The sequence below is a fragment of the Dryobates pubescens genome, chromosome 18, assembly GCF_014839835.1.
Source record: "Dryobates pubescens isolate bDryPub1 chromosome 18, bDryPub1.pri, whole genome shotgun sequence".
Taxonomy (NCBI): Eukaryota; Metazoa; Chordata; class Aves; order Piciformes; family Picidae; genus Dryobates; species Dryobates pubescens.
This window is the reverse complement of record NC_071629.1, coordinates 1971927-1997758: the sequence shown is the minus strand read 5'-3', so window position 1 is coordinate 1997758 and position 25832 is coordinate 1971927. Positions and strand designations below refer to the sequence as shown.

The following is a 25832-nucleotide window of genomic DNA, read 5'->3' as shown; positions in this document are numbered from 1 at the left end:
CACTTCTCACCCAGCTTGCCTGCCTTGATTTTCCCTTTATGTCTTTTTTTTCTACAAGAAACAGATAAATCCATGTATTGACATAGACATCTCCAGGGTCAGAGACTAGTTTGATGTTGTGGGTTGGCTTTAATTTATGATGATGATGATGATGATGATGGTGATGATGATGATGTACCACACCCTAAGACACTTTTCACACTGTTAGTGACTTAGAGAAGCGTTACTGACCTCCTGCAATCTCTCTATCTGCAATTGGTTCAGATGAAAAGTACCAATCCCGAAGGCATGGTGTAGATTGGCTGCATTGGGAACAGAGACTGCTGCTCTCAGAAATTGTGTTTTGTTTCCAGTACAGACCCACAGTTCCCAGGGCTGTCATGCAGCCCTCAGTTTACACGCCTTGGCTCAATGTTTGTTGGAGATTTCCTGTGCTGGATGTGCAAGCCTGGTGTGCAACCAAGGGTGCTGCATCATCACCGCTCCCACAGGAGTTGGTCCTGGCCTTACAAGGCAGGTGAGGTCCATCCCCTGAATCATTTAGATGGACTTGGCCCTGAATGCACATTTCTTATGTCATACTAGAAGCTGCTGGTCAAATCTTCTCATGTTAAAGGGAACTAACTGCTTGGAGTAAGTGGAAACCTTCTGTATTGTGTCCTAGTGAGAGCAGAAGGTACTCATTGAGGGCATTTGGCATTGCTCAAGGAGTACTTGAAATAGTGTTGTAATTACAGTCGATCCATTTCCCTTCGGAAGCTTACCTTTAGAAGGCCATGCTCTGGCAAGCTTCTCAGTCAGTTAACAAGCAAATAAAAGCCCCAGCAGCCCCCTCCCCACGCTGCCATAAAGAGGTCTGTTCCGAAAGTTATGTGGAGCTGTGGCAAGCAGTGGCTGTGTTTCGAGCGTGCCCTTGCACGCAGCATTAGCCTTCACCTTTCTCTCCCTCGTACTGGAGGAAGTAACTGATAGTGATCAACAGAGTTCCTGGGCACACTGCATTCGGATTTTTATGATGATATTACCAGGACATATGTTTGTGGAAAGAAGATATATATATCTCTATGTTTAGCCTCAGAATATAAACTCTGTAGAAATAGTCTATTACCTGCATGAAACTGAAAATATGGGCGACATGGTGTGCAGGAATTGGGCCTGGCTTTGCTTACAAATCAGCTTGATGATGAGGCTGCAAAAGTTATATTTTCACTGCTTTCACATACTGAATTTATTAGCTTCTTGAAATTGATTTTGGATGCCTTTCATTTGCCATTGGGCTGAAGTCAAAAGCAAAACGATGATACACTACGTTTTGCTCGCTCATCTTTTTATTGCCCAGCTATTGTTATTGAGTTAAGGACATTCCCTGTGCTCCCCACAGGAGACCCAAAGCACATCTCATTTCCTTTCTAATTGACCAAAGTTTAACTGAATGCACGTGTCACGGGCCTCAACTTCAGTACCCAGGTGGCAGCTGCAAAGGGGTAGAGGAGTCAGGGACTGGGATTTGGTTGAGATGAGAGCTGAGGGTGGAAGCCAGGAGGGCTGTCAAACTTTGTGCTGTTTTATTTGCCTGGAAGGAAGGCTGCAAAGTTAATATCGCTGCAGCGCTGGGGAAGTGTTCAAGCGGTTATCTCTGTGAAGGTAATGTGAACTCAGCAGTATCACTGCTTTGATCTTTGGTTAAAGGCTTACAAAACTAGATTGCTGTTTGATTGACAACCTTGTCAGAGAGTGAATGAAGACTGACACTCCAATATTGGAAACGCAGCGCTGACACAACTTCGCGCCTGAGTTTTCTCATGACGCTGCTGCTTTTGTGGAAGGCTGAACCTCACATTTATTGTTAAGTAAGTGTATGCTGTGTGCAGCTAAAACTGGTTGTCAGGCTGCTGGCTCACAGATAATCCTCACCCTAATATTTGATGCAGGTGTCTTTATAGCAACAGTACTGTCATCCTGTATTTGAAGAAGCAGAAGTTATTGTTTGAAGGCTCAGCCGTGGTGGTATTTATCACAGCTCAATACAAATAATGATTGATCCGACACATGGCTGAGCGGCGCACCGGTGGCAGCCTGCCTTAGTGTGTCTGGCAGTTTCTGACTGGGACCAATACAAGGGTTAAAGGGTTCCCACTATGTGATCTTACCTTGAGGTGATGTCTTCAGCCGTTGCTTATTCTTTCAATTGTCCCCTTAATACCCTCAGATAAACAGAGGCTACTAAAGAGAGAGTTAATTTGTGGACTAGACTTCTTTCATGCCAGTAATCTCCTTAACTGCCCACCCTTTTCCTTCTTTCAAGTTTTCAATGTCCTCTGTTCAAAGCTTGCCTTACCTTTGCTGCCACTTAGTCAGATTTGTCAGGCAGGCCCGGACACCCGAGTGTCTGGGCTCTGCTCAAGCAGGATATTGGACAAGGTGACCTTCCTTCCAACCTCAAACATTTTGTGCCTGTGGTCATCTCCCAGATGATGTTCTGCTCTCCAGACATAGCCTCAATGCAGAGCCTGCCTTTCTCTTATGGGAAGTCTCTGTGTTGGTCACATCAGTACAGTTGCTTCCAGCCCCTGTATCCAGTCTGCCAGCTAGCACCAGGCTATTCTCCAGCTGTCTTCAGGTGGAAGTCTGGAGATGTCACCTACCTGTGCTCTGTCCATCAAAGGCAGCAATCCAGGTCTGCTTTCCTCAGTCTCTTCTTGAAGTTGGAGAAGATGTATTTGGTTCAGCTGGGAATTAAAAAGGGCCTTACAGAGCTCCCACTCCTATTTTGATGTGAAATTATATTAACTGCTGTGAGTTAAGAAATGTGTAAGAATAAACCAGATTGTGTCTGCCTCTACATCAAAATACCTTAAGCAAGGAAATGTCTCCCCAAAATACTAATCCTATATCACCCAGAGGTGTTAGTGAAAAGACTCTCTTTATATGATGTAGTAAAAGTAGGCATCCAACGGAGTTTCACATGAAGGGACTGATGAGCTGTGCTATAGGGCGTGGGAACTGCTTAAATTGGCTTTGCTGTCAAAACCAGGGTTTTCTGAGACTACATCATCAGCTTCTCCTGAACTTCTGATTCTCAATTTCCTTCAGTATTGCTAAATTCTGAATGCAGTTGTTTCCTTACCTCCTAGGTCATATATATCTTCTAGGAATACTTGGGCAGGGGGGGGAGGGGGGATGTGTGAATGTAGTGTTAAGAATCTAGAAGCACACATGAACACTTGCATACTGATGTGTGTGCAACAGTGTCATGCCTTTGTCCACTAAAGCATACGTTATGAAAAACTGTTGATTAAAATGCCAGATTAAAGCCACTTCCATCAGCAGTGCAGCTCTGCTGAATAACCCCTACCTTGGACTGCCTTTTCCAAGTGGACACGTGTAAGTCGTGGCAGTAATTAGCATTTCATCAGCTGGAGCCGAGCAGGGAGTGAGTTCAGAATGAAAAGCATATGTAGCGATGCTGATTATGCAGAAGACATTATTTTCAAGGCCCACATTTCTATCAGGACTCCTTGTGTGTGGAAGAGTGCACGTCCACAAAAACCCCCAACGCTCACCTCCATTCTGCTGTGAACATTTTTAAACCACGCAGCTGAAATTCCTGTTGGAAATGTCTACAATCTGCTTCCATATTGCAACACATATGGTAAGGAAATCTTGCTTGCAAGCCAGTGACTGTTTTTAAACAGTTTTCAGAATGGCACTGAATAATAGCTCATGTTCAAAAAATGGGCATGGGCTGTATTATATAGGAAGCAGCTTAACATTTTCTAAGCTCTGACAAATTTCTCCCTGGATAATTTTAACTGTAATGAAGGGATTAGTTTAGCTGTCTCTAATTTTTTTCATGTTCATAGCACTGGTGGTACATTAGGAGCACTTCTGAGTCATTCTAGTTCTGTCTCAATCCCTCATTTAGACTTTAGAGGCCTCTTGGACATAAAGGTTGTCGCTGCTGAAGGCTTTGCTCCGTTCTCTTCCCCTTGCTCTCGCTGCACGCACGTGTGCGTACCTGACCCGTGAAGCAGATGTTTAGGAACCGGTTCTGTTGCTGTAACTTGTATTTCAATTAAAGATTTACAGCTCTCCTTTTGCCTCAAACCTCATCTTTAAAGGCCAGAAGAGAAAAGAAACCCAGAACTATAAACATGTAAAGTGCAATATCCATAGTACCTTCAGTTAATGACATTTCCTTCAAGCAGGTAAGCTACTGAGCCCCTTTTAAAACAACAGTGTTAATTTACTGTTTCCTTTCATCTGTTGAAATAATTACTTTTCTTTTTGGCCTTCAATAGTTTGTTCTGGTCGTTAACATTTCTGTAAAATTAAGTTTGAAAGGTGCTTTTAATGTTCAGATAGACTGCAGTGCACATTTGACTGTTAAAATCAACCTACTTAAGGCAGAACTAATGTTTAACACTCGCAGCTATTTGAAGTAGTTCACTGCCCAGTTTAATGGTGCTGCCAAGGGCAATGGTCACATTACTTGCTATTATATTGGGGGGGGTTGTTATGCTGGTAATAAAGGCAATCCATGATATTTCTGAAAACATTGCCTTAGATCTTAAAGACATCATTTTTGTACTAACAAGCTATAAACTGTAATGTGCTGGGGAAAGAAAGACTAACCCCTGCACTTGGCCACATCCTCCATTTAGGAGTTGCAGTGCCAGTGCTGAATGGCTTTTTCGGCAAGCTCTGTAGAAAAAGACATCATCAGACTGTACAAAATCCAGAGTGATGGTCAGCTGCAGTGGGAGAGGTGGCCTTATGCAATGGGATTGGGAGTTCTCATTGTGTATGAGGACAGTTCTAAGGCATCTGCATGGGTAGGTGAAGAGTGGCTCAGGGTAGCCCAGCCTGGCCTGGTGGAACTTGCTGCAGGAGGTGGGAGGGGCACAGTGTGAAGTTGGTGGCTGCAATGTGAACCATCTCAGTGGTGGTCATAGCCTGACTGGGGGCAGCTTCTGTTTCATTTTTTGTGGATTTTGCTGGTTTGGGCACTTTGAAAGTGGATGTCTCTGTCAGGCACAGCTTGCAGCATGAAAATGCTTCTCCAGCCTTCCACTGAAAACCTTCCCAATGGCCAAATGCACTTCAAGTCATTCTGCTACTAACACTTTCTCAGTCTCTGGATCTTAGAATGTAGGTCAAATATGATTATTTATGGCAATCTTCAGGCAAATAGGAGAGAGGAAATTCTCACTAGTGCTTTGTGTAGTGGAGCTGGTGGAAACTTTACTCGAGTCTTCAGGAAGTCCAATGGGAAATGAATCTGGACTGCCCCAGGTAGCCCACAACGGAAAGAGCAGGTGAAACATGCACATCTGATCTGTTCCCGGGGAGGGCCTGAATTTGTAACAGATGCTTTTTTTTTCTTTGGTAAGCAGGAGCAGGAACAGAATCTAAAGATTAAACAATACATCTTCTAAAGGAGAAAAGAAATTGCATATATTTACTAACCCCCTTGTCTAGTCTAGTGCAATCTTACAAGCTTCCAGGATGCTGAATGGGTGTTACTGAGAAGTGAATTTGGCTCATTCTTTTTATGCTTTTAATAAATACCCACGGGACAGGCAGTTGTTCAAGGGAAATGAAATACAAATAAACATAGAATTTATTCTCAGTAGGCATCCTGGGGAATTTGGAGCTTGAGTTTTGTGCCATGTGTTTTTTCCTGTTACTTGCAAGCAAAACTACCATATTCATATAAGCTGTCAGTTCTCTAAAGAGAATACATCCTTTGTGAAAACTAAAGCAAAATATAGATTCAGTGGATAGAACAGCAACAACAAATGACATTTCTGCTCCAAACTACATCATTGTGATGGACTGTATTATTCTGGACTGTGAATACAAGTGATCATTTTATTTTCACAGCATCCTGTAATTCATGTAGGGGAAATATTAGAGAGGCAAAAGCCCATCTAGAGCTTCGACTGGCCACTGCTGTGAAGGACAACAAAAAATCCTCTATAAATATATTAATGGCAAAAGGAGGGGCAAAGACAACCTCCACTCCTTACTGGACGTGGAGGGGAATACTGTAACAAAAGATGAGGAAAAGGCAGAGGTACTCAACACCTTCTTTGCCTCAATTTTTAATAGCTGTCTTCCAGACAGCTGGCCTGCAGAGCTGGCAGATGGAGCCAGGGAGCAGTATAGTTACCCTGTAATCCAGGAGGAAGTAGTTAGAGACCTGCTCAGCCACTTGGATCCCCACAAGTCCATGGGACTGGATGGGATCCATCCCAGGGTGCTGAGAGAGCTGGCAGATGAGCTGCCAAGCCGCTCTCCATCATTTTCCAGCAGTCCTGGCTCATTGGAGAGGTCCCAGAAGACTGGAAGCTGCCAACGTGGTGCCCATCCACAAGAAGGGCCGGTTGGATGAGCCAGGGAATTCCAGACCTGTCAGCGTGACCCCAGTGCCAGGCAAGATCATGGAACAGGTCATCCTGAGTGCAATCACACAGCACCTACAGGATGGCCAAGGGATCAGGCCCAGCCAGCATGGATTCAAGAAGGGCAGGTCCTGCCTGACTAACCTGATCTCCTTCTATGCCCAGGTGACTGCCTGGTGGCTGTGGGGCAGGCTGTGGATGTAGTCTACCTGGACTTCAGCAAGGCCTTTGACACTGTCCCCCACAGCATAGAGTGCATCTCCAAGTTAGATACCTTTGTCAGAAGCAATGCAGACTGCTTTAAGTCAGTATTTACTACTAGAGAGTATAAATGGACACTTCATACATCGCAACGGCCAGAGTGAGCCGCGAAGATTCTGTAGTACCTGAAGAGAGGCTGGCTCTCGACAAACATGGCATATTTAGTTTCCTAGAAGATAGGTGAGAAAATCTCTTTCCAGGTAAGGTTCATGCTTCATAAATAATTTGTTCCACTGCTTGTTTTTCATCAGCTACAGACTTGCATAAAGCACCCAGAAGCAGCTCTGTCACCTTGTGCTGCAGTAACCTTTGTGCAAACTTTAGAGCTCCCATGGCAGTGCTCACAGCTTCAATACCTTTCAGCATTTTACAAAACCAGCTGATTAAATCTGGTTTTAAATACTACTTTCAGCCTAGAATCCTGCCTTTTTAATAATCAATTAAAACATTGTGTCATTGTGTTTATTCAGTGCACAGAAAGCACTGCTTGACATGTATTAGACCTTACATGGCAGTACGCAGCTGTAGCCCATCCAGCAGTTTCCAAATGAGTTTGCACAAGGAATAAAAGATTGCCATCTGAGCAACACTGGAGGGAGACAAGAGCAGACAAAAGGCAGTTAAGCACTACAAAAAAAGAAAAGACCCTGTTGAGATAGAAATTTCTGAGCAAATGCCTCAATTTCACAGGGAGATACTGTAGCAGGCAATGTACATTGATTTCAGCACATGAAGTACACTGCAGTTGGGATTCATTAAGCTTCGTTTCGTGCACTGCCGTGAATGGGTATGCCAGCTCCTCTCTCAAGCCAGAGAGTTTCAAAGCAAGGAGGTAGAATAAACCACAGTGAAAATATTATGTGCCCTGTAAAGAGAGTAAGGCAGTTCTAAAAGGAAAGTGCTCTGTTTGCTAAAAGCTGTAAGTCACAGCAGCAGTAATCAAAACCTAAACATTTTTAAAGGATTTTATGCTTCGAGTTTTTAACTTACCAACACAAATCAGCTCATGCTCCTGGCTGACCCGCTGGGAATCCCACTAGGATTCTGCACCGATGGAGTGCAGAACCTTACTGCTGTCACTTGGAAGAAAATGTGCAGACAAGTGTTTGATGCTTCACTTTTGTACTGAATATGGGCAGGGTGGGTTTGGCTTGGGTCACAGCTGGTGTTTTTCAGATTCCCTGTTTGCAGCAGGAGGGTGCTGAAGATGGTTCTGTGCTCTCCCTCTCTGTTCTTCCTTGGAGCCAGCTGCAGAGCTTCCTGTGGTACTTCACTGTCTCTCCAAGCGTCAGCTGCCAAATCTAAAAAGTGGCAGGTCCGTGGAGCTCCTCCAACCACATCCAAGGCTGGTTTGCAATCTGTGAGTGCATCAGAGATCTGGAGCACTGTGTTTCTGTGGAGTTAGTGCTGGTTGGGATTTTGGTTTTAGCTGAGAAGCAGTGAAGTCCAAGAGATTTATCCAAAAATCTGTTTAGTAGATTTTATTTAGTGATGAGGATGCCTGTGGCATTTTGTCTTAAAGTCTGCTGTAAATTATAGTGATTTAGACACAAGAGGTGCATGAGCATTGCTCAGCATGAACATTGCTCAGTTCTCCAGCTTTTGTGCTTCATCTTCAGCAGGTATTAGGCTGCTATTAATGAAGTTATCCTAATCAGCAGGGCTTTACTGCCAGTCTTTGCTACATGCCACGTGTTGCTGTTTCAGGTTGCTGGTACAGTTGCTTGAGGTCTTGGCAGAGAGAAGAGTAAAGGAGAACCAGCTGCTGGCAACTGTACTCCTGCCTTGTTCTAGTAAACTATTAGAGGAAAAAATATAGGACCTTGGAATTAGCCTTCTGTGAGGAAATATTTAATTTAACTCCTTACTTTTACAAGTGATGTTTGGTGTCAGACACATAATGGGGATCAAGGCTGGTGAGGGGGACCCTGAGGAGGTGCTGCGCCTGCCTGGTGAGAGCCCTGGAGCGCATGGCAGCACAACACCCAAGCACAGTGCTCAGCCCATCTGGAGGCAGAGTAGAGCAGATTACTGTCAGACAGCTGTGCTTCCCTCCTTTCCTTCTTGTCCCCAGTATTTGTTCCTTTAAAACAGCTCAGGATAAACGACAGCAGTAGACTTACAGTTATTAGGTTGCAAAGTAGTGGATGTGGACTACTTGGTGGTTAGCTTACATTTATACTCTGATCGCAGCTGCCATTTGGGTCAGAGGAGTGTTCCCTTTTGATAGATTGGCTGTGTGCTAGGAAAACTTGTCTTTCCCCAGAGCATCATGTAATTATTTGGTGGTGAAGAGTTGTGCCGCGTTGCTATGGACATGAGGCTCTCCACACCGAGAGCTGCTGTAGTGCTGATATATGTGAGTCTAATCATTCTGTCACTAAGATGTAATATCGATACGCCAGGCCAGCGTTTCTATCAGAGGGCCTATTACTTGCCCTCTTAGTTGAGGAGGGGAGGAGGACTGGGATAAGCCAAATTCTGACTGTTGTTTAGCCCAAGAGAGGCTTGGTTGCAAGTGGGTTTAGTTCTGTAACCTTTAGTATCTGCAGGAGGTACCAGAGCTATCTAACAGTGGCATTTTAGAGCAGTGCTGTACACCAGGGGCTGGCTGGCCCTAGGCTGGGAGCTGGGCGCACTTCTGGGGCGCTGCAGCAGGAGCTGGGCTGACTGGCATGGCTGTGCTGTGGCCCCTGTGCTGTGGGATTGAAGTGGGAGGCCTGAGGAGCTGGTGCAAGGTTAGCATTTTCTGTGACAGTCCATAGCAGGGCTGTGTCAGGAGTCCTGGTAACAGCTACAGCACAGAGCTGCTACTCACCTGGAGAATTACTGTGGTTGGAAGGTAAATTGAAAAGGGATGAATTCCTCATGCATCTTGATAATCAGGGCTTATAAAATCCATGTGCAACTGAAGTGAGCTCAGACACCAGGATCTATGGGCAGAGTACTTCTTTGTTGACATCTGAGGAAGTCATCATTCATTCAGAAGGAAACTTTTAAGGTGATCATCATTCCAGGTATATTTTCCTGTTAAGGTAATCACATTTCTCCTAGCAATCAGTTTTGAAAGTTGTCTTATCTCTGCAGGGCAAAAATCCTGCTGGTGAGCATCCCCCGATTGCACTCATAATTATTTCTGATTAAAAGTGCCCTGGCCTGACAGCACCAGGGAAATTAATAGGAGAAGCTTCCTACAAGTTTTAGAAGATGAGCAAAGACATACTCCCTCTTAAAATTATTTAAGCAGGTGCTGTGGGAAGCCATTGCTTTTATAAGGCTCTTCAGATGTTTACAGCAAAACATTTTTTCCCAGTGATTGAATTTTTCAAAGTACTAAAATACCACGGAGAAATATGTTTCCCACCAGCTTTATGGCTCCCTGGATGCATTCTATACAAACCTTGTATCTGCCTGGACACAAACACTCTATTGCAAAAAGATATCTTGCCATTTTAACAAGCTATACTGCTTTGAAAGGATCCACTGCATCACCAGTGGGAACGTCAGCGCCTTAAGAGTAATACTTCTTTAAGGGTACTATTGTATTAAAGCAGACCTCAGTAATTTGTTCCTGACTTACACACCCTTATTTTATTAAAGGTATTTTACATATGTGGAGGAGATTACTACCACTCCTATTTTCTCCACTGCTTGGCTTTAATGGATGGTGAGGAATATAATATTTATTAAGCCTAAGCAGGGGAGGACATAATAGCAGAATTGTCCTTTATAACCTATTTTACACAGCTGTAAAATAAACCCTACTAAAGCAGGTGTAATTACCCAGGAATATCTAGGAAATAGAGTGCTCTGTCTGCTTCAAATGTTTGGAGGACTTAACTGCTGGTTGTACACATACTTTAAGAAATGGAGTGCAGCAGTAACAATATTGATCTTGGGTCAGTACTATTTTTAAATCTCTTAAGAGCTGCAGTGCATTGTGTGCCATAACTGCTGTTAGTAGCAATCATAGCATGTTAACTCTGCTCTCTATATGGTGCTAACTGTGTGAGCCTACAGAAGGGAGACTCCTTACAGAAATAGTTACACTCACAGGAATATTTTTACTCACTAACTTTGAAGAGTTCCTCTGCCTTATTCTGATGACACCCTGCAGCTGACTTCCAGGCTACCAGTCAGTTCTGCTGGTGATCACTAAGCTTTGATGTCAGGGAATACCATCATTCCTTACTGCTCAGTGCTCTATGTCTTTATATTTGCTTATGGCCCGAGAGGGTTTATGCTTCCTACCCAGGGCAGTGAGTGGTGTGATTCCAGCCTGGTTTTGCCTGAGGTTAGGAGCACAGACTTTTCACCCAGCATAAGCACAGCTGATATTTAGATAGCTCCCTGAACTAGGAAGACAGCTGGAGAAAAGCCTTTCCTGGTAGCACATCAGCAGGTTTAGCAGGCAGGTGGAGTTGTTCAGGTGCAAAATGGGGACACAGGCATGTGTGCTGTTCTGGGGAAGTGTGGTCCCACTGGTCACAGCTACCTGGAAGCATTCATACAGTTTTGTGGGGTTTGTGATAGGCAAAAATGGAATCTTCCTAATGAGATCTGTTTCAGATTATTGGTTATATTACCAAGTGCTGCAATCAAGGGAGTGGATGATGAAAATTATTTAAAAGCCTGTTGCATATTTTTATTACAGTGAGTGGGACATGACAGAGCTTTGCCTTAGAGTGGAGGCACAGAGGGCCTTTTGGCGGTACGCAGCTTTGCCTGGCAGTTCTGAAGCTCCAGCTTCAGCCAAGCCTGCCTGTCACAGCACACCTCACCCTGCAGGCAGAGCTGGGGCAGTGGCTTCTGTGGGCAGCTGCCAGCTCATCCTGCCCGTTCTGCAATAAAGACCTGCTGGAAGCTCCCAGACGCAGGTAGCATAGCACTGGGATTGAGATCTTACACTCCCAGCTCGGTGCCCCAGGCACAGCTGAAGCTCATGTGATGGAGCTGAAGGTGATGCTCGCTGGTGGCAGTGGTGTTTGGCCAGGAGCTGGTGGCAGTGCTGCCTGAGGGCAGGGCAGAGCAGGTGTGACATGCACATGGACCGCATGTCTGCGTGCAGGGCACTGCAGCTCTCCAGCCAGCTCTGGCTGCCTGTGCTGGTGGGCTGACAGCTCTGTTAACAGAGCTTGAACACCATCAACCTGTTCCTCTTTGACCTCATCACACCCAGCCTGTGTTTCTTCACTTTTCTCATGCTTAATTTTAGTGTTTATTGTGCTGCTGCTTGGATAGTTTTGGTTTTCTGCTTCTTGTGTGATTTCTTTTCTGGGTGGCAGTCACTGGAATCTGTCTCAAAGGAAAAAAAGGGAAAGATTTTGTAGCAAGGACCTAGTGCAGCCTTGCAAGAAACCGATACTCCAGCAGGACTTGAAAAGCCATCCCTGCCTTCCCCCTTCCTTCCTGATTTCTTCCTCCTGTTGTCCTATTTCTTTATTTTTTTCATAAATGAACATTGTGGAAATGCTTTGGACTGCAGTTATTACATTAATTATCCAAGCTGACATTTTTTCAGTGTGTGAAAGGACAGGGTGGTATGTAAAGTAGATGCACTAAGAACACCTACAGTATGACAACAAGTAGCAGGGTAATTGCTGAAAATGAAGTCTTTTCTGCTATCCCTTCCCTTCAACATCTGTTGCTCCATATGGAGTCATAAATATTTGCAACAAAATAGTTGAAGAAATAATCTCAACATTAATAGGGAGAAGCTGAATCCGCCAAGAAAATCGAAGAATCTTTTTTTTCCCTTTTCTTGGCAAGTTCCTCCCTCCCATCCGCATCTGACAGTTTAAAATCGCAGTAGAAGAATGGGCAGGCTACAGTGAGGCTTCAGAATCGCCACGAAAAACCTCCACCTTTGTGAATGTTAATAGGAGAGTTAGCTGTGAAAAAATGAAGAGCCTCTTGCTATTGGCCACCAGGAGGGTTTTGCTGATTTTGTTTCATTTCTTGCTGCCTTCCTCAGCACAGTGATTTTATTGCTCACCTTTTCTTGAGCAGTTCGCATTTTCACTTTTCTCTGCTTCTCACTCATCGGCGTGAGGAATGACAAGCTACTATGACTAGGTGAAAGTAACCAGTTACTTAAATTGCCACATGGAGAATGCAGATCAGGAGCACTTCAACTGTTGCAGAGATTAAGGAGCAGCTTGAAGCAGAGAGCAACCTTTGATGGTTTGGAATCCAGATTAGCAAAGCCGGCCTGAGGAGCAGCTCACAGTAGAAGGCAGGAGTAATAATCGCAGAGAGAGACTGAAAAGAGTAAATAATGGCTGTGCACAGGGAATACAGTATTCATGGAGGCTTTGTCTGGAGTTAGTAGTAGCCTCTACTGCACTTCAGGTTCTCCACAGTGAACAGAATTTAATCAGGTGACTGTAGTTGTATTTGCTTTCCTTAATCTGTACATGTTGAACTTCAGAGTGAAGCTCCCTGCAGTGTTCTGATGGGTCTCATTTTCATCCTGCAAACCTTGCAGCTCATCTAACTTGAGTCCTGTCTTTCTTTTCCCCCCTCAAGGGTTGAATTCATAAAATATTTTCAGGTGTTTTTACCGTGGGTGCCACGTGACCATCAGTGTATATTGCAAACACTAAGTTATAAATAGGTATAATTTTCTGTGTTATTAATGAGAGCACATTGATGAAAATGTCAAAGCTGTATAATTATGCACCTCTTGATAAAGAGTGCACAGATAAAGGCAATTTGTAAACTGTAATTTCAGTCTTTTCTTAGGCAATTTTCATTTCCCTGAGTTTTGCCTCCTTCTCCTATTCAAACCCTAAGTGCCTGTCTTGCAAGGTCCCTCAAGAAAACAGCCCCCATCATTCCAGAGAACAGATCCCCAGAAGGTGCTGAATGCACTGCTTGCACGCTTTGCTTTCTCTTTTTCTCCTGGTCCACATACTCGGTTTCTCCCGAGACAACACATTGCTCTACGTCCAAGAGGCATGAGCTGTGCTTAAAACAAGGAAAAGATTAAACACTCTTCAGGACAAAATCAACTGAGTTCAGAGTGCATGGAGGAGAGCCAGCTGGGGCAGAAGAGAGTTGCTGTTGCTGTCTCATGATAGTTTCCAAAAGCTTTTGAGGCCACCTGGAAATGCAGAGCTAATGATTAGGTACTGTTTTTAAAGTGAAATGGCTTTCTGGCAACGCTCAGCAGTTAGAAATGCTGTCTGCTATCAAATTGTGTCAGTCACTTGAAGACGAAATAAAGTCTGATTTAAAGCTAGTGCAGTGGATTAATCAGCTGCACCCCGACGGCGTTCATTGACCCTGCTCATTCAGGGACTGTAATTAAGAAAAACAGCAGTGACTGTAGATGTGGCCCCTGAAGCACAAGGTGAAAGCAGTAAATTTCTGTCTGATTGGAGCCAGGTTAGGCAGAGGTGTCTTTTTCTCACTGATGGGCAGAAGTGCTCAGCTCCTGGCAGAGAAGCAATGAGTGAGGGAGAAGGAGGCAGGCAGAGGTGTATGGAGGATTTTCAGAGTTGCTAAGAGCCTGAAGACAAACAGCCCTGCCCTGACACACCTGAGGGGCAAAACCTTTGAAATACACAATGCTGCAGATGACAGGGCTTAATCCTTAGTGTGAAAGAAAAACATTGTACTGGATTCTAGTTCAACAACACAGAAGTTGCCAAGGTTTGAGACTAAAATAAGGAATCTCATGGGTTTGGAAAATGCTCTGTGCAGTGAAGATTTAGAATTTGGTACTGATTCTGTCCATGCTTGGGCACTGCTGCTGTGACATCAGCTTATGGCTGGAAGTGAACTCTTACCACTCTACAGGAGTAAAGGGCTGTAAGACCTTTGGGCAAGTAATGCTATTTCACATGAAAACGTCTTGTTTTCAGAGGTGAGCAGCATGGGCAACCCAGCTGTTGTTGCAAATCCTCTGGTTTATTGTATCAAAAGTAAGAAAGGTCTATCAGAGAATCTGGGCTGTTCTTTTGTAACTACAGACCATTAAATGGAATCCCCAGCGCTCAGATCTGAAGCTCAAAGAATGGTAATTGTGATAAACCATTTTAGGCCTCAGGTTTCTAAGTGGTATGTCACAGGCAAGGAAAAGGAATGACCCAGCTGCCAGCGATGGCCAAACCTGTCGTCTTCATGCTGGCAGCAGGCTCTCTGAGATCAGATGCCTTGGGTAGTACCTGATCAGTAAGAATAAATTGTTACTCTCTTCTCCATATGCCACCTATTTATTTTTGTTCATGAGTTATGCTCTGTAAGCTGCTGGAGGTGACTAATGCTCCAGGGAAAGGTCTGATGTGTCTCTGAAGAAATAACCTGCTCGTCTAACCTAGTGTTAGGCAAGATATCAACTGTAGCTTTACTATTTCTACCTTCTGAGAGGGATGTGACATCTCAGGTGTATGAGACGTGGGTGATGCCTTCTGAAAGCACAGAGACCAGCTGGCAAATGCAGCTGCCTGTTGGTATGGGCCATGCACTGTCACACAGGGAGCACTTCGTGGGTAGCACTTCTTGGTTCTGGTGTTCCCAGTGCTGCATTTAGTCCCTACCTTGATGCTTCATTTCCCAATCCCTATTTCTGCAGCTTATGCAGAAGACAGAGCATGAAACATTTCAGGGTACTGAATGAAGAATGAGAAACTTCCTAGCAGCGTTCCTTGTTCTGTCCCAGGATAATCTCCCACTCACTGGTGGTATTTGCTGTGTACTTCTTCCCTCTGCAATGTAATGCTTGTTTCCATCTGTTCACCTGCACACCAGCTAGAAAGCCTGCACTCCAAAGGGGTTCCTGAATGCCAGTGTGAAGTGTGGCAGGTGTAGCAAAAAAAAGCTTGATAAAAGTAGTACCCACTTTGCTTGACTCAAGAGAAAGGTTGTTTGTGACCTTGGTTAGGTCATAGCTGTCCTAGCTTTATTTCTTGCCTATTCTGTTGTACTGCTTGTGTGAGTGCAGCTTTTAGCGTTTATATTTTTAGTGTTCTTTAAAATGAAAATGCTTCAATCAACATAATTTTTTTCTTCTTCTTCCATTAAAGAGATGCAGTTGATACAATCCGCAGCAAATGCTTCCAACACATGCCACTTCTAATTGCTTTACCAATTATGATTTCTCAAGTCTAGCTAATAAATTCCTGCCTAACTGTACTTACTCAGAATATGGGCAAGATGTAGACACCATTCAGATGTGAAGACCTATTACAAGATTGAAATAGATTTCTAATGCATTTACCATTCATCTTTGCAGAGTGTGATTTCAATCAGAGGAAAAAAAATGATGAATGGTTTGACAGTTTCCACCCATATAGGCTAAAACATAATATGCTGCTTCTAGTTTTCAGCTGTTACAGACTTTAACATGCAATGTGACCTTGGTCTGCAAAGCATGTTTGGTTAGCACAAAAACTTAATCATAAGAAGTCATAAGTAGAATCCTTCTTCTTTACTGCCCTTTTTCTGGGACTTGGAAATTTATTGCTTCTGGGACAGGTAGGATATGAACAATGGGCCAAATAGAGTCCAGGGTTATCTCATCTGTGTGAAAACTGCTGCTGAAAATCGATGTGACCTCTGCTACACTGTCATCCCAATTCCCACCCTCTGTGTCCTATTTGTCTTTTGGTAGAAGCTTAGATCTGTGTGCTGTCTCTATGTGTCTCTCTTGGGCCAGATTATCAAAATGAATCATTGCCTGCATACCTCTTATATTTCTATTTATTTTCCTGGTGTTGACTAGGTCTGATGAAATATGATTCTTTTTGCATTTGATCCTCACTGCAGCAAGCAGCACCTAATTTAGCTGTGTCTATCTCTTTAAAGAAGAGTAATACTATTTTGAAACTTCAATCTGCTGTACAGTAACATTACAAACCGTAGCCCGTGCAGCCTGTCTTCACAGTCAATAGTCATTTTCCTTTCAGCCAATTGAATGTTATTACTTTCATCTCCAAATGGGAGGGATTCCTAGAGATTTTAAAGCAGCTATAGTTTTGTTATGCATACTTCATGTATTACTTTCTTCTTCAAATGCCACTTCTGTTTAGATTTTTTCTGTGACTCCACAGCTTAGGTGTTATTTCTGTGCAACAACCGATCAGTTTCTTTTTAAAACTCTGCTTGTGGGATAAGCTATTCGAGTATGAAAAATGGTGTGTCTGAATCAGCAAGAGCACCGAGCTCAGAACATGCACCAGAGCTGTGTGCTCTTTAAAATGGATCAGTTAAATCACATGAACACAGCTCAGAAATGATAACCACAGAGATGTGTGGAGGTTACTGCCTTTTGTTGTTATCAGTCCTGAGGAATCATTATGGCGATGCTCCACTTAATGAACTCACACAGTGCAAACCAAGTACTCCCTAAACAGAGATTTCAAAGAATGCTGGAGAACTCTTTCCTGCTTCTGTCAGTAGGTGTGTTTTAGAAACACAGCAGAAAGTGCTCAGTGGATGCTGCTGGAGTTTGTAAAAGTGGATAATAGCACTGCTGTGATTTAATTCATGGCTGTCAGATGCTGAGTTGTGTTGGTTTTTTCTAAGTAACGGAGGAGGGAGATGGAGGCCTTTTGAATATGGTATGGACTAATTGTCACTCTGGGCTGTAACGTGCCCAGGACACTTGACAAATGAAACCATCAGCACTGGCTGTGCAGTTGCCTCTCGAAAGCACAGGCATTGTGAACCTGTGGTCAATACATTAGTTGCAAGCTTCAACAAAAGCCATTGCTGAGATGATGCTCTTCATGATTTCTGCAAGTGCAGGGCCAACAGATAGAGACTGGATTAGAGACTCTGCTCCCTGGGAAGACTACACAAACACTTTTTAATATTTCACAGGAATGTGCAGAGTTTGGCTTTGAAGGCTGCTAGGTTTTAATCTGGGTTTTTTCCAGCAATTAACTTGATGGTTAAAATGAATATGTAGGGAATATGGGGATCTGAGAGGAGATATATTTACTAACCCAAAATACGTTTAAATGACCCTGCTAAAAATGTGACTCCATAGGCGAGAGTGCTGATTCATCACCAAATGAAAAGGAGTGTTGAGAAATAACCACTGCTGTTGTTTCTGGATGCACATTCTGACTGCCTGTGCACAGCTTGATCTGTAAGATGATCTATTGGAAACGAGGAGTGAAGGGGAAGCAACCAGGGCCCGATTTTACAGTTTGTAAGAGCTGCATCAATCTCGTCCTGTGCAGTAAATCACAGGAGAGAGGCTGGAGCCGAGGCGCGTCTGTTCCACGGCCGCTCCTCTGACCCCTGCCACCCACCCTGCTCTCTCTAAACCTTGGGCAGAGATCACTCAGCAAGGCACTTTTGGCTGCTGCCTGGGACTAGAAAGGCTGACAGTAGCAAGGTACTTGTTAAGGCGCTGACACTTCACTGACAACATGGAGTTGGTGCTAGCTAAGCAGGAGGGAATGACTCAGTGGAGATCATTTACTGCTGAGTGCGGGAAGGGTAACGTTAGAGGAATAAAGAGCTGTGATACACGTCTTGATTAGAATGTTGTCAAGGTTATAGCCACCAAAACTGCACATCACAGAGAGGCAAACATGATAGAATGAAGAGAGTTCATTCAGGTTTAATGAACTGCATAATGCTGTTGTAATCCTCTGGTATAATTCTGTGGGATTTGAGCTAGAAGGGTCTGTTACAGCTGTGGTACTGTCTTCATGGTACTTGTTATTGTGACTTACCTCAGTGGCAGCCACAGCTGCCCGAAGACTGAAGCAGTGTCAGGTGTGTAATGCACTCGTACTTCGACTTGCAGGTAAACACAGTGCTAGTCTCTAGAAATTACATTGATCTATCTCTCCAATGCTTTCTGATGTTGCTTTTAAACCTATCTTTACAGAAGAGGTCCAAATTGCCATTCCAATAATGAAACCAACCTTAGATAAAGTCCAACTGGCTGGACAGGCCTTGCCTCCTGGATTTCCGGCGCCATTTCTTTTTGCTGATGGTCTTTCATCAGTAGAAACACTATTAACCAACATCCAGGTAAATTATTCTCTCTAGGGCCAGTTGTGATAGCTAAAATGTGTTTCTTTCTCAGTCTCTAAAAACTTTAACTATTTATTTTGTATCTGCAATTCTCATTTCTTTTCTTTAATGTAATGCTTTGGTTTCCCCTATCTGGCATTATTGATCTTGAAAGGGTTTAACACCTTGTCTATTTGACTTAATAGTTGGCAGTCATGGTCATATTAAAATTCACCAGTCTCATTATTTCTCCTTCACTTCTCCCTGCAGTTGACTGAGGTCAGCAATGACATGGCATTCTGTTTGTAATACACCACATCAGCAGGGTGAATTAGCAAAACCTACACTGAATGACTCCCTGCCACCAAATTGCTCATATATAACATCCAGCTGCTTCGAAGGCCCAGTCGTGGTTCAGGTCTCTAGGTTCCTCCCTTTAATTTCTTTTTGTTTTCCTAGAGGGTGTGAAAGAAACAAGTGGATGAATTTTGTCACTGCTGAGACAGAATGGTGTTCTCAGGTCCTACATTTGTCTGTGTTTTAGGGCCTGCTGAAAGTGGCCGTGGACAATGCAAGAGTCCAGGAAAAGCAGATACAACAAGAAAAGAAAGAGTTAAAGATGGAACTTTCTAGAGAGAGAGAACTCAGAGAGAGCTTGGAAAGGCAACTTACAGCTGAGCTGCAAAGCAGAGGTGAGTGAATGAAAAATGAAGTTTAGATATCTATTAAATGTATAACCCTTTGGCATTTCCAGCTGGAGCTGCTGAGGACTCGGAGTTAACTGACATTCATAGCTCGGTGCAATGGCAGCAGTGGCCTAGCACTGGTAATGAAACATTTACATTTAATCAAAACAGAAGGAAGCACACTGCTGCAAGCACACAGAACAGTGACTGAAGGATTATTTCCTGGAGGGCAACTGGCCACAGAGAGCTTTGGCAGGCTGTGTAGAGGAGAGCTGATGGGTGTGATGGCTTTCAGGTGCGTTATTAGCACTCTGCCTCTCTATTCCCAGCCCAAGTTCTTCATTTGACAGCTTTAATTTCTTTGCTGCTCTTCTCCTCCGCAGGATCAGTCTTGCTGTGAGAAAGAGGGTGTGGCTGGAATTTGGGTAGTCAGGTGATTGCTTTTTTTCATTCCAACCCCCGTTTCTGTGGTTTAGGTGCTGGGCAGCTGCTTTTTCTTGTAGAGAATTTTAGTGCAACACAATAGGCAAACTACAAGAAATTGTCTACTCAAGTGCAAGATCTGAAGCTAACTACCCTAGATAACTCCTGTTTATTTTCCTTCCATCAGGAGAGGGAGATACAAGAGCACTCCCCATATGGGGCCTCGGGAGACAAAGCCATGACTGTTGAGAAGCTTTTGATACTAGCAGGCAATTAAGTTGGTAAATGTGAATTTTGCGCTGCGGTGCTGCAAAGGAGGCAGCCTTCCTTTGAAAATTCAAATCTGCATCTGAAGGAGAGGAAGAGCACTTTCTGTGCCAAAAGCTGCTTCTAGATTACATCCATGAAATCAGGAAGATAAAACTAGATAAGACTAAAAATGTAGCTGCCAAGTGCAATCTTCCAGTGCATTCTGAACTGAAATCAGCTGTGTAGAGCGGAGGTGTCTGTGGCACCAGAGGCACCAAAGACGGGCATGGCCAAGCGGAGCTGGGAAGGGCCGGTAAATGCTGCTGAAGTTGTTACGATGCTGTGGGTGTTGCACTACCCCAGACGGGTGTGGGTGAGAGGCTGCATTTCCACAACCCAAAACTTACCTCTCTGTGAGCAGACAGCACACACCACACAGCCTGCGTCACAGAGGCAACAAAACCTTAACGCCACTTGCAGGCTTTGTTGGCTGCTGGCTCCAAAGAGCAGTTCACCAATGATCAGTATCCTCAGGGCCGTCCTTCAGGTCATGGCCACATGCACACCTTTACTATTACAGAAAGTCAGAGAGAGGCTTCTCCACACGGGCTGCTCATTTGCTCAAGTTACATTGTAGAGATCACATCTTGGCATTCAGAGCCCACTTTGATCGTTGCTCTGGCAAACGTTGCTAATGTGTGTTGATCTCTAAGGTCTTTTCCAACCTGGTCTGGTCTAGTCTATTCTATAGCTGTATTTTGCAGTGCCTTTGCTTTGTTTGCTTCTCCTGTTATGTTGGATGCCTGTGAATTTCAAGTTTTAAAATGGCAGGAAAAAAATCTGGGAAAACCCACAGTAGGTCATTCTGTGACCCCTGGACTCTGACTGAATTTTACTGACCTGTCTGGATTTCTCAATGCTCCAGTCAGAGGATTCAGAAAAGGAGACCATTGCATGGGAAATCTCTGAGAGACTGATAAATTCTGAGTGGCAAAATGGGATCTGCAGAATCCAACTTTAGCCTGCTCATCCTCCATCCATGGAGTGGTGAGGGAAGACCATAACCAGTGTGTTTGGATTGTTATCACAGATCTGGAGGAGGAGGGGGCGATAAAATTCTCAGCATGTAGGGGAAAGGTTAGAATGCAGTGTGAGAGATTTAATTTTGAGGATGCACATTGGTGCTGTTGCTAGAGATTAGTTGAAGCCAATGACCTGCTCCACCAGACTCTGTGGAACTGTGGCTGGAATTCATTCCACATTGGTGAAGATTGTGTAGCGTGCACCACAGGCTGGCTCCCGGGAGACTGAAACTCAGCTCTTCCAGGTTGAGAATAAGCTTTAAGATCTTCAACCAGGTCTAAAGCCCTTGCAGATTGTTCATTGTTTTGCTACAGGACATGCCTTGGAGTGAGTCTGTGCTTTGTTTAGGCCAGATTCATGCCAGATTGTAGATGCTTTCCTGGCACCAGAGCTGGGCCATTGAACATGAGCTCCTTTACCGTCTCCATCATACATTGACCATGCTCTAACAGCCATTGTTACTGTCCCTTTACATTTCAGCAACAATTCAGAAACGCTTGAAGAAAGAAAAAAAGGCAAAGAGAAAATTGCAGGAAGCTTTGGAATTTGAATCCAAGAGAAGAGAACAAGTGGAACAGGCGCTGAAACAGGCCACATCAGGTGACGGTCTCAGGATGTTAAATGGTAATGTCTTAGTTGGCCTTTCACAGTTTAGCCTAAAATCATGTTTAACTGAGGGGAAAAATGTGTGATGCACAAAGTAAATTCCAGAATAAAAACCCCACAGTCCTTTCCTGAAATAATTAGAAAGCTATTCCAGGCCATGTGCTCTGGGTCATGAATTAAAAAAAAGAATGCTGCAAGTGGAGAAACAGAGAGAGAGAGAGCAGCTTACACAGGCATGACAAGAGATGCTGAATACATTACCAGAGAAATCTGTTACAGTGCCAGCTAAGACAATGTGAAATTTGGTTCCTGTAAGGTTCTCTGAACTCTTCTCTCCCAGCAGATTCATTTTTAGAACTGCTGAGCAACATTTCAAAAGCTGCCTGGCTGAAGTTTGCTCAGCCTTAGGACCTATTACATTTGTTTAATCTGTATGAGCTGCTGAGGTTCTGAATGGTTCCCAGATATGCCTGTGAAACAAAAGTAAATCAGTTAATCTCCTCAAAAGGATGATGATGGTTTGGGTGGTGGGAGGACTTGCCTTTCCTGCTTAATGTGATTGTGGCCAAAGTGTAAAGCTTGGGTTTGACTTTTTAAGATTGAACCTAGTTGAGCTTAGTTTCAGGGTCTGTAGCTAGCATTTAGCCTCTGCATCTCTACCCCAAAGTCTCTGCAGAGGCTCATGAGTCACACTCGGGCTCAGCTGCCTTTGGATGTCCTGTAGTCTTCATGTGCTGCCTGCTTTGGGCCCTGCTGGCAACTGAGCCATCGTGACACAAGCAAACTGCAAAACCTGCCTGACCCGCTGAGTAAAAATGATGAGTTTAGCTTGTCTGGAGCTCTCAGTGGTGAGGACTACCCAGACTGTTTTTTAAAGTTAGGGCAGGCCTGTCTGTGTGAACTGCCATTGCTCCACTCAGCAGTGGACTGTGAGCTGTGATTTATCTGGAGCACCTATGAGACATAAACTCTGTAAGTAGGAGAGCAACATCTTTCAGAGGTATTCTCATCTGCTGGGTTTTATAGTCCAGCATATCACTGTAACCAGGAGCTGGCTAGCTCTGCTGATGCTCTGACAGTGAGCAGTGATGATTCAGGCATGGATATACAGCTTGCAGTTCCACTGTCACGAGGGACAGTGACCCAAGGGCAGAATGGGTGGATTGAGCCAGCAGAAGGCTTTTCCACCACCTCCACCGGGTCAGAAAAATGCCCACATGTGATGCTGCAGGCACAGGCAGCTCCTAGAGAGGAATGTCAGAGTAAACCTGAAATCCTGAGGTCCTGCACCCAGGTCCTGCCATTTCTGATATGCCCCAGCCACTGGGACACAGTTAGGAGCACTCAGCAGTTCTGGAAACCACAAATTAAAGGGAAGCAGCACACCAGCAATGTGATTAACAGAGCTCTGCATCTGCTGCTGTGGGCCTGCCTGCTAACCATTTGATTTGCAGGCACACTCAGGTAGTCATATATATGTTAGTGCCTGCAAGAAGCTGATATTTACATGCTAATCTGATTGCACATGCAAATCAGGTAGCTCATTAGCATCTTAATCCACAATTTAATTGCAGGTACAATTTTATGACAACAAAATGTGAGAGGCTATTCTGAATAGCTTTAATTCCACTCTGAGGCTGTGTCTCGTTGAACAGATGCTGTTATTAGTTACAGATGACTTTGTCATTTTACCTATGGACAGCATGGACTCTGGAAGGGCTGAAAAGAAAGAGCCCTTTTAGATCAATGGAGCAGTGCCCTCAGCTTTCCTTCAGAACTGGAATCTGAATAAGAGAAATCCTGTGGCAGAGCAGTCACTTGGCGTTTGATAAGGAAAAAATGTATCCATGAAAATACTGCTTAATTGATCATAAATATTTGTAGGGCTCTGCCAGCACAGATCACAGCTATTTACTTTACACATTACTTGCATTACTCTTCTGTCCATGGCCTGTATTCAATGGGCTGCCCTGCTTTGACATAAGAGTTTGGTTAGGCTGCAGGGTGACTTACACGATAAAAACCAGCACTCCAACTCCAGCGGCCTGAGAAGCAGCAGAGCAGTTGTTCACTAGGTGAGAGAGTCTAGAGCAGGCTCCTGTGCAGAGAAACTCCAAAACCATACCTACAGCTCCCTCTCAGGTGTGGGGCTTTTCTTGCTGTAATCTCCAAGTGCTGTATTCTAAGGCAAACAGATGTTTCTCCAGGATCTGGAGTGCCGTGGATTCAAATCACATGCTAATCCTTGCTGGCACAAGGCATCTGTTACCACAGCACCCTGAAGGACTCTGCATACAGAGATATTATCAATGTGAGATTACATAGTTCAAAAGTGCACATCTCTAGGAGCTTTTCCCAACTTGGAAACAAGAGTCCAGTCCCTTTTGGAAAGGTCTCCTCAGCAATCTGGAGGTGTTTCAGACCCCATCAGCTGTAGTCATGGTTTGGGTGATGCCTTGTGGCTCACGACATCCTGAGCTGAGCCTTCAGTGCAGTTTGCAGAGCCCCTACCTGTAACACACACTGCTGCCAACTGATGCACACACCTGGGCTGGCAGTGCCTGTACTCTTCGGTGCTTTGCAGGTGCGTGGCTTGGAGAGTCAATGTTGTTAATGCTGTCACAGTTTGATTGCAACTTTTCCTTTGCATATGTCAGATGCCCTCACTCTCCCAGAGGATTTTGCAGACACAATCATCTCATGTGTTGGTTGTTATCTGATTGCCAGGCAAATGTGAGGCACGTTAAAAATAATTCACTGTGAGAGCAGTAATGTTTGCACATCTTGGCTACAATTTACTACTGCAAATTCTAGGAAGACCAAATGTTTTATACGAGACCTTGCAGCTTGGAGATCACCCTTGCTTGCTATAAATATTTTTCTAAGGATGCATGAGAGAAGGACAAAGGGGACTGCATTAATCTTCAGTGTCACATCTTGCAGATGCTGGAATCCCAGAGATGGAAATAGAACACAACGGAACCCAACACGACAGTGCAGCAATGCAAGGTGCAGTATGTACCACATCCCATCACCTAGCTTGGCACTCTTAAAAAGTGCATGAAATGCAGAAGAGTTGTTGCCTCTATTTTCTTACTGCTTCATTTGGTTTTCATGTTCAGTGCTTTTGAAAGACCAGAAATTAAACTTGTTTCAGTTGAGATGCAGGAAACTCTTGTTCAGCTCTCAGAGCTCTGTGCCTCGTGCAATAGTGATTTTACAGAGGATGCATCTTGCTAGGATATTTCACCTCTCACCCTTACCTGCCTATCATGACCAGAGGTGTTTTCAGAGAACACACAGAGTGTAGGTGGAGAAGGGAAGTCATGTTCATGTTAGAAGCAGTTACACAGTGCTGTTCTCAGTGACTGCTTGCAAACAAGAACATCAGTGTGTTGTCTCGGTGCTTCCCAAAGGATAATAAGCACATTCTGGCTCGAGGCCTGGGAAGGGAGTGATGTGACCATTGTCTAGGGGAGCTGAAAGGTTATCATCTCCAGTGCCTGTTTGAGATGCACAGAAAACCTGTAATCACTTGTGATAACATTTGGTTTGAGCAATGTGAAAACAGTAATTCTCTGAGTTTGGAGAAGGTCCAGGTTTGTAGTATAGTTGTTCTGTAAAACAAACCTTTTTCTCCTTTCAGTCCTGTGCCATGTTCATGACACCATTCAGTTCTGCACTGGCTGGAGGCAGCTGCCTGTTCCCATATAACTGCTGCTGCTTAGAGCCCTTCCATCCTTTCTACTGAATGGTGTAATAGTCAGGTGCCAAAAGAACCTGTCTGGTAACTCAGGACCCTTCGGCAGAGCTGGCAGAGGGCCTGCAGGACAGCTTTAGGTACAAACATCACTTGGAGCATTTCTCAACTGTTCAAGGCTTGACTTTGCATACCTCTGGTAGGCATCTGTCATCCATCTGTTATCTGTACACAAAAGCTTTCACATACTTTTGGTGCTGTCTCTTTCTGTGATTTTAGATTTGTATGCTCTGCATTACAAAGACTCACAGCTTGATCACACTGCAGGTGTATGCACACACAACATGGTGGGGGGTGGAGACACACAACATGGTGGGGGGTGGAGACACACAACATGGTGGGGGATGGAGACACACAACATGGTGGGGGGTGGAGACA

The 25832-nt window shown here is 44.3% G+C and overlaps 1 protein-coding gene across 2 annotated transcripts in view; it reads left to right on the top strand.

Annotated features, from left to right (window-relative positions):
- The window catches only part of DACH2 (dachshund family transcription factor 2), a 266714-nt gene that overhangs the window by 232168 nt on the left and 8714 nt on the right, over positions 1 to 25832 (top strand). Inside the window, exons 8-11 of one of the 2 annotated variants that reach the window (XM_054169395.1) lie at positions 18520 to 18665; positions 19192 to 19339; positions 21569 to 21688; positions 24638 to 24703. In XM_054169395.1, the coding sequence (XP_054025370.1) occupies positions 18520 to 18665; positions 19192 to 19339; positions 21569 to 21688; positions 24638 to 24703 (480 nt within the window). Of the gene's footprint in view, positions 1 to 18519; positions 18666 to 19191; positions 19340 to 21568; positions 21713 to 24637; positions 24704 to 25832 lie in introns of both variants that reach the window. The other variant, XM_054169393.1, reaches the window with a different exon arrangement.